Here is a 16026-nt window from a genome sequence, read left to right as displayed (position 1 = left end):
TGCATGGGTAGTATATTTGTTTTTTGTAGTTTATCTGCCATTCCAATAATTTATTTGTGTTTTTGTGTAGTATTCAGAACTGTTATAGCCTGTGTTATGTAAAGCTGTAATAGAGACTTGTGCTGTGTAGTGAGTGAAGCTGCTGTTTGTTCTACATAATGTTGTGGTTTTTTTCTTAAAATGTTTTGTGATAAAAACATCCTGTAAACAGGGAAAATCCTTTAAGATTTTTTTTTTGTCTTGCCTTGGTGTTGTAGGGTGCTTTGGAATGTTTATTTTTATATCTTCCCTGTCTGCTTGTATTTAATACTTTTGTCAATACTATTTAACCTTTTCTTTGTAGGTGAGGAATAGCCTCAGCTTTCAGAACTTCCTACGTTTGTAAAACTGCTCTTGTGTGACCTGTGATATATATGATCAACTTTGTTATTCTCATACTTCAAAAGGCAATGCATATGAATATGTGTAAAACATTTAGCAGAACGAAAGATGGTTTTTCTAACTGAACCCCAAGTTGTTTATCCTTTATTAATAATTGTCCTGTTGTAAATTCGTCAGGGATTTGATAGAATAATGCTAAATTAACTTTATGATATTTGTTTCTTTGTTTTAGCTTCCAGAAATGCTTCATGGAGATGGAGATAATGAAGAGCACGGTTATTGTCCTGTGGGGCAGTTCATTCTGCAGAATCTAGGTCTGCTTCTTGGGTTTGCGATCATGCTGGTGATTGCCCTCTACGAAGACAAAATTGTGCTTAACATCCAGTTTTGAACTTATTCTGGTAATCGCTGTGGATACAATATTATTACTGTACGGCTTAGAGTCTGCACTGTTTCACTGTATGCACATTGCTTAGAGAAAAAGCAGTGGCTTGCACTACTTACACAAGTACGGCATACTCATTTCTGTGTATATTATCTGCTGCTTTTTTCTGATTCAAATCGTATGAGACTGCCTGAGCGAGTCTTCTGAACTCCAGTAACTGGCAGTTTGGAAATAGTAAATACCAGAAGTAAATGCCAAGTTCAGTGTGCTGCTGGATTATGTAAAAATAAGGACGTACACGCTTGGGCAAATGCCATTTTATACTTCATTTGACAGAACCCTGAGAATTTTACAGCTGAAATTCATGCCTATGTGAGGAACCTGAGTATGTTATTATTACCACGCAATTCTTAAACAGCGGGCATATATATATATAATATACACTTCAATCTGTGCGTTTATATGTATGTGTATGCGTGGTGCTTGTTCCTCTGCATTGTGGTGACTTAACGTATTAAATCTTAATGACAGATGACTGGAAACCACTGTGCTGTCTCAAATTTTAAGAAAAAAGGAAGCCCAAAATCGTAAGGCCATTTAAATTCGTTGAATACACGCTGTGCTGCACTCCCTCATTTTAACTTTACGTGTAAGAAGGCAGGCTGTTGCAATATACGCTGCAAAGTGCTACGATGTCCTGTTGAGGATCGCTTTGACGATTGTTTCTCGAAGGAAATTTATTTGATGTTTGTTCTTTGATATTAGTAGAAAAATGCAAATTGCAGTAGAAATAGTGCTAGCTTGGGGAAATCCCCAATGTTGGAGTTACTGAGCTATTCCTGTTTTTTTTCTACAGATGCTAAACATGTATTGTGTGCCACCTGCAGCATATACTACTGAAGAATTGTGGCTGTGAATGTGTGCAAACTCTTAATTTAATAGAGAATCAGTATGGGATTTTTTCTATTTTTTTTTTATTTTTTTTTTAAGTTACATTGGAATGTTTTGTCCTATGTTAAAAAGATCAAAAGTACATCAAATGAGCTAGTTACTGAACATGGGCACGAAGGTTAAATTATGCTATGTGCATGTAGGGTTACTTACTGTACTCTGTTTCTACAGTGCCTCATTATCGGACATTGTGGCACCAGCCATTTATGTAGTCGAGAGGACTAGTAATTCTACTTCCAGCATAAATCAGTTCCTTTCTATAATGTTTTTGGGTTTTTTTAAAATGTTTTTGGTGTTTGTTTATTAAAAAGTAAGCGTGATAGATCTGTTGTATGCATAATTGGGAAGCAGAAACAGAGAACTTTTGGCCTTAATATGCTGGGAGCGTGTCCTGGATTAGATTTAGCTGACACGATTGTACTGCTAGATGTGAGCGATTTATTCTTGTACCTGTTATCTCCTTAAGGAAAAGTATGTTGAGGTCTTGAGGAGCACGAGTCAATTCTATAGTTCCGCTCCTAAGCGTGGAAGTAGCCTTTTCCAAAACACGCAGCTTAATGTCTCTTTTGTGTATGCCAGGTAAGCCGTTTTTTAGCTACATGCTGTAAGTTTTGTTTCAGTCTGCTCAATGCCAGTGTAGCTGCTGAAACTGTACCGATCCTAACAGGTCAAAACCGCAATGGCTGGTTGCTTCGTTCCATTTCAGGTTTGTGCATTTCTTGTGGCTTGTTACTTTCTGAAGCTTCATCGGTCAGTTGAGCTTTCAATGAGAGCAGCTTGTGTATTTTAAAGGTATTGGTTGGTTCTTGCCAGTATTTCGTCCTAATGCAGTATCAAGGAACAGTATTAAGGGTCCATTGCAAAGAAAGCGGTTTCTTCAGTGAAGAAGCCCAAGCCCCGAGTTCAGGTGTGCAGACATTTGACACTGAGAACTCGGGTTGGTCGGTTAGTTTTTTTCTTTAAAAGCATTTACCGTCAGACCCAACTTAGCAAACACATTCTTGTTAGCTTCTTTGGCTGAATTTGTATAGTACAAAGATCCTAGGTGACGTTTCTTTTCCCCGGTGCTCGCCGTACATCCTTGCATACCATTGTTAGAGAGACTTAAGTCATGGTATAAGTTCCAAGGATCTCAGCTTCAACAGCTTACGTTGTCTATGTATTGAACTGACCCTTAATTTTATCTCTTTGTTAACTCTGTCAAGTAAAAGGGGACCATGGGCTTAACTGATGTTTTTAACAAATTTTGGCTTTATTTTGTTTATTTCTTTGAATATTTTTCAAATGAAAAATTGTTGGTTTTTGGTTGTTTTTTTTGTTTTTTTTTTTTTTTTCAGTTAGTATCTTTCCTTTTGTATTAGTTGGAGTATGGTTTTAGCTTAATACACTGCCTGCATAGGGAAATAGTTAACTTCCTTTCCAGACCATCTTCAGACAAGGGAAAATATGGTCTTTCAAGGCAGGTGCTGCATTTTTTTCATTAAATAGGTATGTTGTTTTTCTTTCATTTTGTAATATTTATTTCAACTTACAAAAGGCAGCGTAACAGCTGTGACTTGCTCTATAGGTTTCCTACCAGTACTGAAATCCAAATAGTTCTAAAGCACGCTTTTTAGTCACGTTGCAGACAATCTGACTTCCACTACATTTCTACTTGGTTTGTACATTCCATTCTGCTGAATCCAGAGTCTCATCTAACGCATATTTGTTGGAGGGCATGTTATTTGTATATTACAATGCTGTCACTGTGTGACATCCCATATGAATTTCGATGTAGATCACATTGCACTCAATCTGCTGTGATTACGCTTAGAAATACTGTTGTTGCTAGATGCAGTGTGATTTTTTTATTTTTTTTTTAATGAAAAAATCTCCTCCTGTTAACAATTGAGTCTATGGTTTCAAATGTGATTATGTCCCTGTAAAATACAGCTGAGCTATCAGTGTTTTTGTTATAACTAAATCTTTGTTGGGATTTTTTGTTTTTTCTTTTTTAATTTTATAAAGCTGGAAAAGATCAAATCCTGTTCTGTTCATTGTCAACAGTGTTGTGTTCATTTTTATGTATACTCCTTATAAATAAGGAGCCTTCAAGAAATAAAATTATTAAAGGAGCAAGTACTCTTGTTGGATTTCGCGAGATTTTATTCTGTACTTTAATATTGTAAATGTTATGAAATGCAAAATGTGTTTTCTTCTTTAATCTTTTCATCTGGTTGCTGACTTTGCTAATGATGGAGCCTTCTAGAACTCGCAGGTGATCCAGAAAAGGAACCCCTATTAATTGTTTTAGGTTTATGAATTAAGTTGACATAATAAGGCCACCCCCCGTTTGATCCAGTGTTCTTCTGGTTTATCGGATGGGAGGGTCATTGCAATGACGAAGTTGGTGGAATGGCCAGTGGTTGACAGGACCCCTCTTCTCTCGCTGGTCTTGTACACCGGAGCCAGGTAAGTGGGTCGCTGCGGGATGTCTGCTTTCTTACAGGGCTTGAGCCATATCTGCGGCAAAGAATAATCCTTTTTTCACTTTGGTGTGAAAAAATTAAATATAAAGGGGAGAGGGGCAGAAAACATTCTTAGCCAGGCCTGTTTGTTTTTTTTTACAGATAGGCGTGAAAACCTGGTTCTTGTTAACTTTTTTCTTTGCACATAACGTAAATAGCCTAAAATGAGTATACAGCTTTTACAGAATGAATTATATACTCACCGCAGGTACAGTATCGTAGAGGACTTTCGGATGAGATTCTCCTAGCTTTTTAGTTTCTCTGTCCCAACGTGCTCCATCCAAAAACAGTCCGTGGACATAAACACCTGAATTGGTGATATATGAGAACATCATCTAATACTTTAGTTTTCTAGGTGAAAGCAGCAGCCAGTGCAGCATGCTTTGCTGTCAGCTGTTAGTGTCAATTTTAGTGTTCAAAATGGCAATCAAATACTTAATTTTTTACACAGTCTTTATTATATACCACATTAAAATATACGCATTGGAATAATTAAATGTCTGTGACATTTTCGAAAGTTACATTGTCTAGCAATGTGTGCAGTCTTCAACACATATTGAGAGGGGGGACAATTAAACAAAAAAAGGTACAGGACATTATTTTCACATGGGTCATTACTAACTTCTCTGTGTATAATGCATTATTGAGAACTTGAATTAGTTTTTCTTGAGATTTAATCAGGTCTCAAAAAAGCTTTCAGAAGTTAAACTTAATGGCTTCACTGCTTGTTTCAAATTGTAAGCTATTTACGCCTGGAAATTTAATGTTGGGTTGTTCTTACTTGTTTTTTAATTTTTAAACAAAAAAATTATATTAATATGTGATGTAGCATATGAAAATCTCTGTTGGGGGAAGTTGGTGAAAAGCGGGAAGTGGTAAAAAATAGCCTCTGCTGTTGATATTTAAACCCTCCAGGCAAAAACATAGTGCTCTAATGCCTTCTGCAGTATTTTGTCTCTTCACTTATTTCATGCATTTCACGTGGGGGACAGTGCCTTCATGTACATATGTTAATTGATTTAACGAACTAGACTTGTTAACGTGTGCTTAACTATTGAGTCGGCAGAGTAATGTTAACTAACAATCGCATGTAATTACCGTCCTCAGGCGCAGCATCATATTCCTTATCTTCCAGCACTTCATAGTCAAATGACAGCAGGTCTATGGGAATAGTGTACTTTCTGGCGTAGTTCTGCTGGGCGCCTGTTAGGAACGCTTGGGTGAAGAAGAATCCTGAAATCCAGAAGACAGGTGGCATTCCATTTTCATACCACATCTGCAACAGCAAATGAGAGATAAGGGAGTGGGGAAGTGTCTGTTTTTTGTATTATTTAGAAAGCAACTTGAGTAATATTAGCCAAAGAAGTTTCTTCTTTTGTGTAGCCATGGGTGAATTTTCTGTTTCATAAAACATTGGTATGTTTTGCCCTGCTCAGCAGGAACTACAATGTTGTGGTTTTTTTAAAATCAACACTGTTTTTCTCCTAGAGCCAGCAGTAAGTAGAAAATAAATGTTTTAAGTACAACAAGAACTCATGCTAAGGCATATGTTAAGTGTTTGTGGTGTAATAGTCTTATTAGATGATGAATGGTGATCTTCAGTTGACAGAGGTCACTAAGCCACAGAAAGGTGCTGAGTGTAGAGTTTTCTTTTTTATTAAAGGTTCGCATGGGGGATTAGTAATTTTACAGGTGAAGGGCCCCTCTCCTGGTCCTTATCTTCATGCAAAATTGTTACACTGAAAGCTATTGTTTCAATATAATACAAAACAACACACAGTGGAGAAGGAATTGGTTGAAAGACAGCAGACAGGATGGTGACTGATTAAAGGCTCTGTGCTGTAGGAGGGAGGTAATGAGCAGTGATCCATAGATTTTTTCTTTTGGGAATGGGACTCTTTAGGATCTTTTACAAATGACATAAACGATGGAACATTTTATGCCACTTATACACTGTACATCACTTGTGTTAGTTTACACGGATGCCACCTGACATCAAATTAAAAAGAGTGTTTAAGAGCTGTTAATAAAGGTTGCATGCATACCTGTAGGAACTTCAGTCTACTCAGGAAGTCATTCACATAGCTGCCCAGCGGCTTGAGGCTTGGGTAGGACTTATTCATCCAGAGTGCTGGAATTTTACCTTTCAAAATGCTGCTTACTACTTCTTCCAGTTCAGACGACATGACTACTAGCCCCTAAAACAAAAGGAAGAATGAAAGGAGGGAAAAGGATGATGATGACAGAATTCAGGTGGAGTGAAGGGGGAAAAGAAGTTGGGAGTGTGGGAGGGAGGGGAAGGGGGAAAGGAGGGAGCACGGGAAAGAATAGAAGGCAGGAAGGAAGGGGGGGAAGAAATGGAGGGAGAGTGGGAAGGAAGGGGAGCATGAAGGAGGGAGTGTGGAAGGAAATGGGGGGACAATGGGAGAGAAGGGGGTGCAGGAAAAAGGGACTGTGGGAGGGAAGATGGGAGGAAAGGGGGGGAAGGAAGGCGGTAGCGTGGGAAGAAAGAGGGGGCAGAAAGGGGGCATAGAAAAAGACAGTAATGAGGAAAGTAAGGAGGCAGGTGGGAGAAAAGAGTGGGGCACAAGGAAGGTGGGGGATAGGAAGCATGGAGAGCGGGAAGGCAGGTGGGAGGGAAACAACGGATGGTGGGGAGGAGTGAGAAACATGATGGTGTGAGGGAGACAAGGAAGACAATAGGGGGTGTAGGAACGTGGGAAAAAATAGAAGGGGGGGATTATGAGTGGGAAAGAGAGACTGTGGATGACTGTGATGTGTGAATGCATATCGGGAAGGGAGGGAGGGGAGGAAGGGGGAGGAGGGAGCGAGGCGTGGGAGGGAGGGAAGGAAGGAGATAGTCCCACACTTTTATTGCTTTCTGTATATTTTCACAGGATCCACGTATAGTTTCAAGTAGCTTGTTGAACCGGCCCATTTCTTGGACTAGCACCGTGTTCATACTCTGCACATATGTGGTGGGATACTTCCTCATGGCCGCTTCGATGTCAAAGTCAGCAGGAAGTTTACCGAGTATGTCCCCTGTCACTTCTTGAATCATGTCATCTTCCGTTTTCGCACCACCCCCTGCTGTCCGAGACTGAATACCAAAAAGCAATAAAGGAATATAAGTTCATTTTATTCTGTGACACCTGCTTACAATCAATATCATATTTCAGCACCTTTTCATACCTGAGTCAGAAGAATGTTGTCAAATAACAGCTGTGTTTCTGCTTGGTCCTTGGTAATATCCGCATTCGCGTTCATTCCAAATATCTCTGGCAAAGGATTCAGTGGGAGCGTCTTTGTATATTCAATATAGCTTTGGTGCTGCAAGAAATAAAATAGGCCGTTATGCTGGAAAAGCAAAAGTGGACAAACAGCCAACATCAGACCACGTGCTGTACATCAAAGATACTGAGAACTCTTCTTGTGCACCCTACATAAACTAATATAAACAAGCACACATATACACAAGCAGACTGCAGCTATCAAATTCCTTCGGCCCGTTCTTCCCTTGAAATCACAATTGCCCATATTGAAATTAGTCTTTACATTTTTGGGACAGCGATTGGAAAAGACGCTGGACTCATTTCTAAGTCCACCATCAGCTTACAGAGCTGCCCCTTTAAGCGCAAACTGCCAACACTTGATGTTACTCACCTGTGATATACTGATTGATTGCTTGGTTCTTCCTACCACCGGAGCCAATGAACAACTCCTTATGCCTATTTTATAATGCTTTGAACTTGAGCCAGGAGGTTTATTTCATACTTATATAAATATATAGATACATATACACATATATAGATATAAACATATAAAATCATATATATCTGTACACACACATACATGTGTATCTATGTGTGTACATATGTTTGTGCGTATATTTATGTATATATCTATATATGTACTCACAAAAATATATACATACACGTGTGAGTATATATACACATATACACATCTATCTACAGATTATGTATAGATATACACATATATATCTATATACACACACACATATATATACACAAATATATATGTCTGTGTGTGTGTGTGTGTGTGTGTGTGTGTGAGTGCATGTGTTAAAAGGAGGCTGTAATTCCACTGCTTCCAGATACTCACGTCTCCATCAGGAGGAACGAAGTACAGGCCGCTTGAATCAAATTTATAATCTGGGTTTGTGATGATTTCGGATGAAAAGAACGTGTTCAGAACGCTGCGGAGTGTACGACGATCCCAGTCATCGGTAACTCTGCCACCGTAGTTACATTCCCCGGTCATATAGCGAAGGGCATCGTACGGTACCTCCTAGAGGAAAGGAAAAAAAACATTTGAGCCACAGCCTATGCTGACAGACACATTAATATTGTTGCAATCTCATTCAAAATCATCCAAAATTCTTGAGGAAAACTTTACATTCTGTGATGTACCACTTACAGTTCCTAAGTGCAATTAGACTTCCACTGCTTGGTGGCAGGCCCTTACTGAACCACTGCCAAGGGAACACTGCCATGCTGTATGTGCTCACCGCTCTAGGTGGTGAGTGAGAAGGATGCTCGGGGCTCGGGGATGCTGCTGTACCTCGTACTGGTTGAGGAAGATGTGCAGCTGCTGAACGCTGATGCGCAGATCCGTCTCATTGAACTCATATGGGATATTCCAACCCAGTGGCCCAAACTTCCGTCTCTCTTGCACCAGCGCATGGAAGAAGCACAAGCCGTACAGCAGTATCTTAAACTCAGCCTTAAAGACAAATACAAATACATCACTTATTAATATATGCTTTTAAGAGTTTCATTTCTCCTTAAGCCCTGTGCACAGCAGCGCGCCCTCTCTGACTCAAACCCAGCAGCTCCTGCACCGCCAATGTACTGTTTGTGATTCCTGGCCAGTTCTTATTTTTCTTAAAACTGCACTTAGGAAGCTTGGCTTTTGTTTGTTCCAATCGCAAACATTTTAGCCCAGTCTAAGATCTCATTTAAAAGAACTATGCTATTGCATAAGAAAGCCAGATCATTTTCACTCATATAAGCTTATATACACAAATCAAATCCTGACAACAAAGACTTCTAAGTCTTAATAAACGTGCTAAGCATTTACTTTAGAATTCAATAAATTACACTGGCCCACACAGACCAACAGAACGACATATTATTTTACGCTTGGGCTAAGAGCTGTGCTACAACAAACTTGCAGACGCACAATGCCAAATAGCATGCTTTTTACTATCTTTCTTCAAGCGGCATATTATTAACACTGAAGTAACTGTTAAACTACCTCTGAAAAAGTCAGAGACAATCATTAAAATAAAATTTATGTTAACTCTGCTGCTGCAAATAATCAAAAGCAATTCAATTGCAGTGCAGGACAAGTATTTAAAATGGTTCACTTTTTCCCCAGAGCTCACATACACGGTCCTGGTCTACTTTAAGTGCTTCCCATAATAACACCACCACCGCATCACTAACCATTTTCTTGCAGCTGTTGAAAAACTCAGGGTCGGATATTGGATCCATCAGGTACGAACGAATTATATTGGCCCGTAAACCCTTCGGTGCTTCGTTGGTCATTTTCACTCCGTTCTGAAGTACGGACACCGGAAACGTGGGAGACGGGTAACTGGTGAGCCAGATTCTAAAATCTGGATGCGTTGTGTCAGGGTTAAGCTCCTAAAATAGACATAGGGGAAAAAAAAAAAAAAAAAGAAATGTAAGTAAGAAATGAGTAAGAAATGATGGACTACTACACATCCCCGCTGTTAATACCCAAGCAACTTGTTCCTGAGTAAGAAAACGTACCAGTACCATGTTTAATTTCTTAAATTAACTGCAAGTGATCGTGGTAAAACAACTTTTCTTTCGCTTAGCATTACAGTAGATTTTTTAAAAGCTTGAGACTTTTAAGCTATCATTTTATTCTGCACCTCAACGCCAACAGAAGGCATGCTTCTCACATTTACTGTTGTATAGCTCTTCTCAGAACCCCTATAATAACAGTATCTATGCATCAAAAATGAATTACGCATATAGGCAAGGGTTAAGTGTGAAATGTATTCTAGTACTTCTTTGCAAACCTATAGCCATTCACAGGTAAAATTCTTTAGCATAATGCTTTTCTGCACCAAAGAAAGCTCTAGGCCTACGGAGGCTGTCAATTTACCCTTCGAAAAACAGGCCACGCCTGTGGTAATTGCAGGCACTTCTGAGTGCAGCAGACGGAATGAAAAGGAATCAATGTGGTGATTCTAGGTCATTAACAGGTTACTTATATGTACCTCACAGACTTTTTCCAGCGTCGGCATCCACGAGCTTGCCAGGTGACAGTTCTGCAGAACTATCCACGCTCCTTCCTTTACTGCCTTCTCTATCATTTTCATGGCTATTGGGCCTTGGCCTTGACCGAGCGACAGAGAACTAAGCTTCGAGTCGCTGTATCCCTGTATAAAAAAAACAGCAAAAAACCACATACTAATTGTGAGCTGTAAATGACACCTAAGATTCTCAGTTAAGTCATCTATACTTATTAGGGGGGAAAAAAAAAAAAAAAAAAAAAAAGGTGTATTAGATTAGGAAAAGCCCCGTTTTTAAATATAATTCCTTACATTGAAAGTTTAAACCAGCATCTTTTATTTTCTCCCCATCCCAGTTTTCAGATTACACAAGTTAATTATATACATCAGGACATAGCAGCATTATAAAATGCACCAAAGTCTTTAACATAAAAATACTTGCAAACACCACCGAAATGCTTCCCAAAAACAATCTGCCAATGTTGCTTCATGTTCTTTCTTAAGGAGAACCCTGAGAAAAGTTTCAGTTTGTTTTTAGGCACCTGAGAACAAGTTTCTGAGCCTACTTTGGCATTTCGCTTTTTACTTAAATAGCTATTTGTAGAAACATGCAAACGCATGCATAAAAAAACATCGCCTATCTTAAAAATAGCCGGAGATATTACAATACCTGATCGTCAGCAAACTTTACGAGCGCTGCCATGGGGTCGGCTCCAGGAGAAAGTACAAATATCAGTGGTGCGCAAGAGTGGCTGTCTGAAAATGCTCTCGACAAATCAAATGGAGGTGGCTCGATAAATTGACGGCCCTGGTTGTGAACGATGAACTCCTGCACTGCTGGTATAACCTCAATAAAGAAAAAATGCTATTTCAACATCCTATTCACATGTAAGCTTTGGTAGGTTGCTTTGAACAATTGAACACAAATAATGAGAAAAATACAGCCCCCCCAAAAAATTAAGTGGCAATTCAGCTCCAGCAAAACGATCACACACGCGCGAAGTCAAATTATAATAGGATTAAACTGAGGACATGCACCGAGATGGCTAAATTAAGAAGTGACCCTAGATATAATTTCCATCCTGTATCTAAACAGACTGACACATTGGTGTAAGAAGCTAGAATTCTTCCTGCCTGCACTCCATTTGTATTAAAATCATAAATTCAGTACTTGTAACTAATAATTCAGTTCCATTTTAAAGCAATAGTATCTTGACTAAACAAATTGTTGCATACAACAACATTTTACACTCTGATATTTTAATTTACTACTGATATTAAGCAGGCACAGCACCAAAAATTACAATTAATAAGAAAACAATATAAAACTTTGAACCCATAAAGAAATACAGATTGATTTCTCTTTTGTATCACCACCTGTTTTTGTATGCATCTTAACTAAAACACCTTAAAATGAATGCTAAATATTACATAAACATTTTCTCACTATCAAAAACTTCCAAAAGTACCCACAAACACAATATAACATTTTGATAACCAAACGTGAAATTCAAGAAACACTACACTTTCCAAAAGCACCAGCATCAATTCAACCATTTTCATCACAAACAACACATGTTTAACAGCTTAGAAACAAACAATATGAAACACTGCTATATTTCTATAAGCTTTCTACTTACATTTCTAACACTGCAGCAATAGACACAGTAGTTTTCATAACTTATAAATATCATTTCTATCATTTAGTAAAGACATATGTGAAAAATTACATACCTAAAAGAAGAAAAACAACTCTCAGTCATCACACTGCTACTCTCAGACCTGTTCTCAGCTAATGAAAGCCCATCCTGCTTTACAGGTGCAATGTGTTACCAATTAGTAAAGTACCTTAAATTGAAGAGTGAGAAAGCAGGAGGCTCTGAGTTAGATTGCTAACAGTCTGTATAGATGGAGGTGCTTCTGAAAGAGCTCCTCTCTTCTTCAAAGCTTTTGAGTGATTTTAAAGAAATGTATGACTATGAAAAGCGCTTACAAACCTTCAACAACTGGCCTTTTGTGAAGAACTGCAAGTGCACTCCAGAGAATGTAAGTGTGGTAAGGGATGCTTTGTCTGCATTCTGTATTTGGTATATTGTGACTGAATGCAACATCTTTTATGTTACTATGTTTGATAAAAGTTGTAAGTCTCTGCTTGATTTACATTGAAACTCAATGTTTTGACTTTCCTCTGTTCTGAGATACTAAAGCAGAAAAAAGAGACCATACTTCTGTTTCGGTAAGTATTTCCAACATCTGTGCAAAATCTCAGCTAAGCCAAGCTAAAAGACTTATCAAAGATGTGGGGCTTGATAATTAAAACTAACACTGTTTTGTTTCTTACCAGGTGAAATTCTAAACTGGCAAGAAAATGTAGTACTTGGCTCATATGGTTTATATGTAAAGGTTTTCTTAAGCTGTGTTTTTTATCTGTGGGGGATGGGGGAGAGGGATGGAAATAAGGAAGGAGAAAAAGTACACCTGGTTGCAGCAGATTTTGTGACCTGCTAATGGAATGCTTGTGTAGGTATGCTAGCCTGTCAGGGAAACAGCAACGGTACTCCACTAGTCTAACAAACATAACAACTATGCGGGAACCTGCTTGTTAGATCAGATCCTGCCTTGTTCTTTTACTAGATGATCTTCCTGCTTGCGGTTCTCACACCTGAAACTTATTGTTTGTTTTTTTTTGGCTTGTTCTGCACTAATAAATGCAGTGGGAAAAGATGTTACCCTAAGTTCTCTGGAATGGTTTGATGTGAGCGTGAGCTGTGTGTTGGACAGAGTTCTCAACTTCTGAACTATCTCGCAGATGGCGAAGGCGGGCTTTGTCCACTGTCCCAGTGCCAATGAACCGGATGTAGCCAAATGTTTCTTTTGCTTGATAGAACTGGAGGGCTGGGAACCGAATGATGACCCGTGGTAAGCACAGGTGTAACATCATTATTTCTCTAAATTTCCTTGACAGCGTACCATTATGTTTTACTAGCGTTTCACTAAACTGAAGTCTAGTGAAAGCTTATCGTACCATATTCCTTCAAATGCTTGCTAATTTAACAATGAGACCTGTCCAGTTTCTCCTCTCTCCAAGGCTAAATTTCCTGGTTTTAATACCTGTTCTCGTTCCGGGCTTACGCTGCAGGGAGGAACATGCCAAACGTCGCAGCTGTGGCTTTTTATCTCTCCCTAAGAGCTTTGATGAGCTGACAATGGAGGAGTACTACATGTTGGAGATGACTAGGCTAAGAACCTTCCTTGTAAGTGTTAACAAAGAAATCTTAAAAAACCAAGCTAGACTGTGTAAAATTAATATGAAAAAAGAAAAAATTTCTTTCTTAAGATGGTTGAATGCTTAGAAAGGAATGATGGCGTAATGGTAACTATGGATTAACTCTGAAGCCATAACTAATAAGCATTACTGGCTAAGAAACAGGCATTTCTCTTCTTTTCAAAAGCTAGTCTATTTTCTACCTTCTGAAAGAAAACTTAGTTCCATTACTATTGTTTGTCCAAAAACTTGTTAGGGTAGAAAAACTATCTTGGGCGTGATAATAGTTCATGAAAACTACAGTAAGTGGCTCTATCATCTCCTTAGAAGGGAAGAATACCGCATGTGCTGAAACAAAGCTCAGTCAGACTGCTGCTTTTAGTCTGTAGCTTTACACAAAATACCGGACAAATTGCATCGTCAGACTTTAAAGCCTATTTCAAACAATTTCCAATTCTCAAGTTCTGATCTTCCCTATGGTATTTGTGCAGGTCTTACTGTAGATGTGTAACACAAACATGTATAACTGAGCTGTTTTAGTTAATGGTCTTTGATATATGAGCTCTTAATTCTATGGATGACAACAGAGAACGAAGTGAGATGAACTCCCTGATGGGGCATGCTTACTGTGCCTCTTATTGTTCATCTAACTTCCTCATGGCTTTTCACAATACAGCTTAATCTTACTGTTGTCCAATTTTAAAAACGTACCTGGTGACTGTCAAGATAATATCAAGTGTAAATGACACTCAAATAATAAAAATAGGAGCAGTCTGCTTTACTGAGAGCAGTCTGTTATCTCAAAAGGTGGAATAAGTGTAAAAAAGAAATTACCTAAAGATACCTTAACTAAAACTAATATTAAAACACTCTCCCCTATGCAATTTCAAGCATAGCTAAATGATGGGCTTGCAACTTAAAAGTATGCTAAATATAACTGAAAATGATTGCTGAACGGAACTCCTCCGGTGAGGCTGACGGAAGAATTTCCAAATCAAACTGTCATATGCATCTGAAGCACCTGACAAACTGGTGCGTGCTGTTCAGACAGTTGTATTGGTGATCAAAAAGCATACTTCTAAGCTAGAATTAATAGTGGATAACAGAGTTCCTGATGATTTCAGTTCTGAACCCATCTGAATTGTGCAGTTAAATTAACTGTCTGAAAATCTCTATCTACAGTGCAAAACCGGCAGAAGCGTCATCAGCTCCTTTGAAGAAGAAGTTGCCGCAACTAGGAAACGTCTCGTGGATAACTTTGTCTCCAAACATCAATACACACCTCAGCTACCAGCACCTATCCAAGCTGATCCGGCTTGCCGACCTTCTGAAAGTTCCTATGACCGGTCCGAACAAGTCCAGAAGTAAAGTCTGACTCTGATGTTTTTTTCCTCTAATTTATACGGTAAAACTATTTTAATTAACATGCAAATAGTAATTTTAAGTTGAACGGCTGTTAGAGGACGCGTAGAGATGTTTTTAACAGGCTATCTAGAGCAAAAGCAGTAACCTTTTCTACTTTTCAGAAAATGCTTTATCATGGCTAGGTGCAGTCGTGCGCCAGTCCCAGTAAACCGTGACTATATAAGAAATATGTAAGCAAATATTTGTATCTTGCTTGTAGTAGACTGACTTATTGGAATAAAGATAAACAATGGTGTGTACCTGTTGTCATGTATGCCTTAATCGAGCCTCTGAGCTAGACGCTCAGAATAGTCCTGAGTAGAAGTATTTCTCATAGAACAAAATGAATCTGGGTGTCTGCAGTAATTACTACGTAACGATCTACTCTACTGTAAAATTATCTTCCTCAACCAGTCTAATTGACTACGGATAATGACTGTAAAAAAAAAAAAAAAAAAAAAAAAAAAAATTTACGCAAGCCAAATGGTCAGGCATAATAAAAAAGCAGTCACTAGGTTTATAAGACAACCTTGAGCTATAAATTTTCAGGAGATTATAGGGTATGCGCTGAAATGTAACAGAAGTTCGAGCCCCATCTTTCTGTATTAAGTAATCTGTCCGTTACACTTGCAGTTTTGTGGGAGGAGTCCAGAATAACCTAAGGTGTATTCCATGCTGTATTGTCACATTTGGCCATAAAAGCTAGAAGGAGGAGATGGTATGTTTGGAACGATGGTGTTTGTCTTACCTGCTGAACAGACTAGATCAGTGTGAACTTTGACAGTCTTACCATTCCAGTTCTTGGAAATTATTTTTTGTCTCTAAAATACACGTCATTGTTGTT

At 38.6% G+C, this 16026-nt stretch overlaps 3 protein-coding genes across 9 annotated transcripts in view; 2 read left to right on the top strand and 1 right to left on the bottom strand.

The window, feature by feature from the left end:
• SLC39A10 (solute carrier family 39 member 10) overlaps window positions 1–3838 on the top strand; it is a 48060-nt gene extending 44222 nt beyond the window's left edge. For 4 of the 5 annotated variants that reach the window (XM_032445685.1, XM_015867668.2, XM_015867669.2 and 1 more), the window contains one exon: window positions 614–3838. In XM_032445685.1, the coding sequence (XP_032301576.1) occupies window positions 614–772 (159 nt within the window). In that variant the 3' untranslated portion in view covers window positions 773–3838. The remainder of the gene's footprint in view (window positions 1–613) is intronic. The other variant, XM_015867667.1, reaches the window with a different exon arrangement.
• The window catches only part of DNAH7 (dynein axonemal heavy chain 7), an 83989-nt gene continuing 71530 nt past the window's right edge, over window positions 3568–16026 (bottom strand). For both annotated transcript variants that reach the window (XM_015867666.2, XM_015867665.2), the window contains exons 54-64: window positions 11184–11360; window positions 10499–10660; window positions 9693–9893; window positions 8806–8967; window positions 8347–8532; window positions 7417–7554; window positions 7094–7324; window positions 6270–6422; window positions 5323–5500; window positions 4428–4531; window positions 3568–4219 (exon numbers count right to left, since the gene is read on the bottom strand). In XM_015867666.2, the coding sequence (XP_015723152.1) occupies window positions 4013–4219; window positions 4428–4531; window positions 5323–5500; window positions 6270–6422; window positions 7094–7324; window positions 7417–7554; window positions 8347–8532; window positions 8806–8967; window positions 9693–9893; window positions 10499–10660; window positions 11184–11360 (1899 nt within the window). In that variant the 3' untranslated portion in view covers window positions 3568–4012. The remainder of the gene's footprint in view (window positions 4220–4427; window positions 4532–5322; window positions 5501–6269; window positions 6423–7093; window positions 7325–7416; window positions 7555–8346; window positions 8533–8805; window positions 8968–9692; window positions 9894–10498; window positions 10661–11183; window positions 11361–16026) is intronic.
• On the top strand, window positions 12359–15442 carry LOC107316337 (baculoviral IAP repeat-containing protein 5.1-like). Of its 2 annotated transcripts, none has more exons than XM_032445686.1 (4): window positions 12359–12568; window positions 13323–13432; window positions 13653–13767; window positions 14961–15442. In XM_032445686.1, exons 1-4 carry the CDS (start codon window positions 12422–12424, stop codon window positions 15144–15146), a joined length of 558 nt encoding a protein of 185 aa, XP_032301577.1. In that variant the 5' UTR covers window positions 12359–12421; the 3' UTR covers window positions 15147–15442. The 2 variants fall into 2 exon arrangements, with proteins under 2 accessions (XP_032301577.1, XP_015723157.1); XM_015867671.2 differs by having other exon boundaries at window positions 12376–12559.

Source organism: Coturnix japonica, chromosome 7 (assembly GCF_001577835.2).
Source record: "Coturnix japonica isolate 7356 chromosome 7, Coturnix japonica 2.1, whole genome shotgun sequence".
Taxonomy (NCBI): domain Eukaryota; kingdom Metazoa; phylum Chordata; class Aves; order Galliformes; family Phasianidae; genus Coturnix; species Coturnix japonica.
This window is presented reverse-complemented; position numbering and strand designations above follow the sequence as displayed.